Source organism: Fomitiporia mediterranea, assembly GCF_000271605.1.
Source record: "Fomitiporia mediterranea MF3/22 unplaced genomic scaffold FOMMEscaffold_1225, whole genome shotgun sequence".
Taxonomy (NCBI): Eukaryota; Fungi; Basidiomycota; class Agaricomycetes; order Hymenochaetales; family Hymenochaetaceae; genus Fomitiporia; species Fomitiporia mediterranea.
Window position 1 is genome coordinate 964 of NW_006761610.1, and position 1,230 is coordinate 2,193.

The 1,230-nt window shown below is 36.7% G+C and overlaps 1 protein-coding gene across 1 annotated transcript; it reads left to right on the top strand.

Annotated features, from left to right (window-relative positions):
* Positions 1 to 399: 399 nt before the first annotated feature.
* Positions 400 to 1,186, top strand: FOMMEDRAFT_44928 (uncharacterized protein; the record flags this gene model as incomplete). Its single annotated transcript, XM_007272372.1, has 4 exons — positions 400 to 514; positions 569 to 696; positions 758 to 967; positions 1,016 to 1,186. Coding segments are annotated over 4 exons (624 nt in total), but the record flags the coding sequence as incomplete, so codon positions are not given.
* Between the last annotated feature and the right edge of the window lie 44 nt (positions 1,187 to 1,230).

Sequence of the window (1,230 nt, forward strand, 5' to 3'; positions counted from 1 at the left end):
TTTGTTCCAACTCGATTCCAAAGCTGGGAGCTAGTCCTTGATCGCTTCATTAAAGTTCAAAAAGTAAGTATCAGAACTATATATTATATTCATACTAATGTAAAATCTAGGCTGTTGATAGCTTTACTAGGAATGCTGATTATGCTGAACATGTCCCTCGAGTTGGTCCTAGACAGTCTAAATATTCAACATATCGATTTCTTGAGGATGACTGGAAAACATTAGAACTTATCCATACTGTTCTTATGGTATACTTTTCTTTGTTTACTTATACATTATACTAATAAAATACATTACTAGGAGTCTAGTGCTATTCAACAACAATTTTCATCCGACCAGATTCCAACTGTCTGGCAAGTATTTCCTGCTCTTGAAGCATTTCTTCTACAGTGGAAGTCTATGAGAGATGATCCTCTGTATTCATCTCTTGAAGAGTCACTTCAGAAAGGGATTGCTTTAATTGAGAAATACTTTGAGAAGGCTACTCGTTCTAGTGCTCAAATTATTAATCTGTGTAAGTTTTTTTATAAATATTTTAGTATTTTTAGTAGTTGACTAGTTACTTTAGTTTTGAATCCCCTTACAAAAGGGCACTACTTTAAGGAGTTTTGGTCTGAAAAGGGTCAGGAGACTGCTTTCAAAGTTATTAATACTGTTGTGAGTCTTTATTTTTTCTCTAATTATTTAATATCTAATGTATCTATAGTTTGAGAAGTACAACATACACTCTAGGCCAATCCCTGTACAGTCATCCCAGCCTGAGATTGGTTCTAGCACTTCTCATAAACCCTTAGAGAAGTCAGCTTCACTCCCCTATGGACACAAGCGGATGCAAGCAGCAGCTCTAGCAATGAGAAGACAATTTGGAGACAAGCCAAAGGATCCTCATGAAGAACTTACAAGGTACACTAATGATGTTGAAGATATAGACCCTAACAAGGGTTTGGATCTATTACTCTGGTGGAAGGTATTCTATTATTCTTATTTTGTAATAAAGTATCTAATGTTTTACTAGGAGAATGAATTCAGGTTCCCTACCCTTTCCCGGATTGCAAGAGACTATTTGCCTATTCAAGCATCATCAGTTCCATGCGAGCGGCTCTTTTCAATGGCAGGGATTGCAGATACAAAGCGGCAGAACAGGACAACTTCAAATATTTTTACTTTGTTCCAGATGGTGTGTGACTACCGCCAAATGATTGTACGTTGCCAGGCTGGTCAGAAATTTGA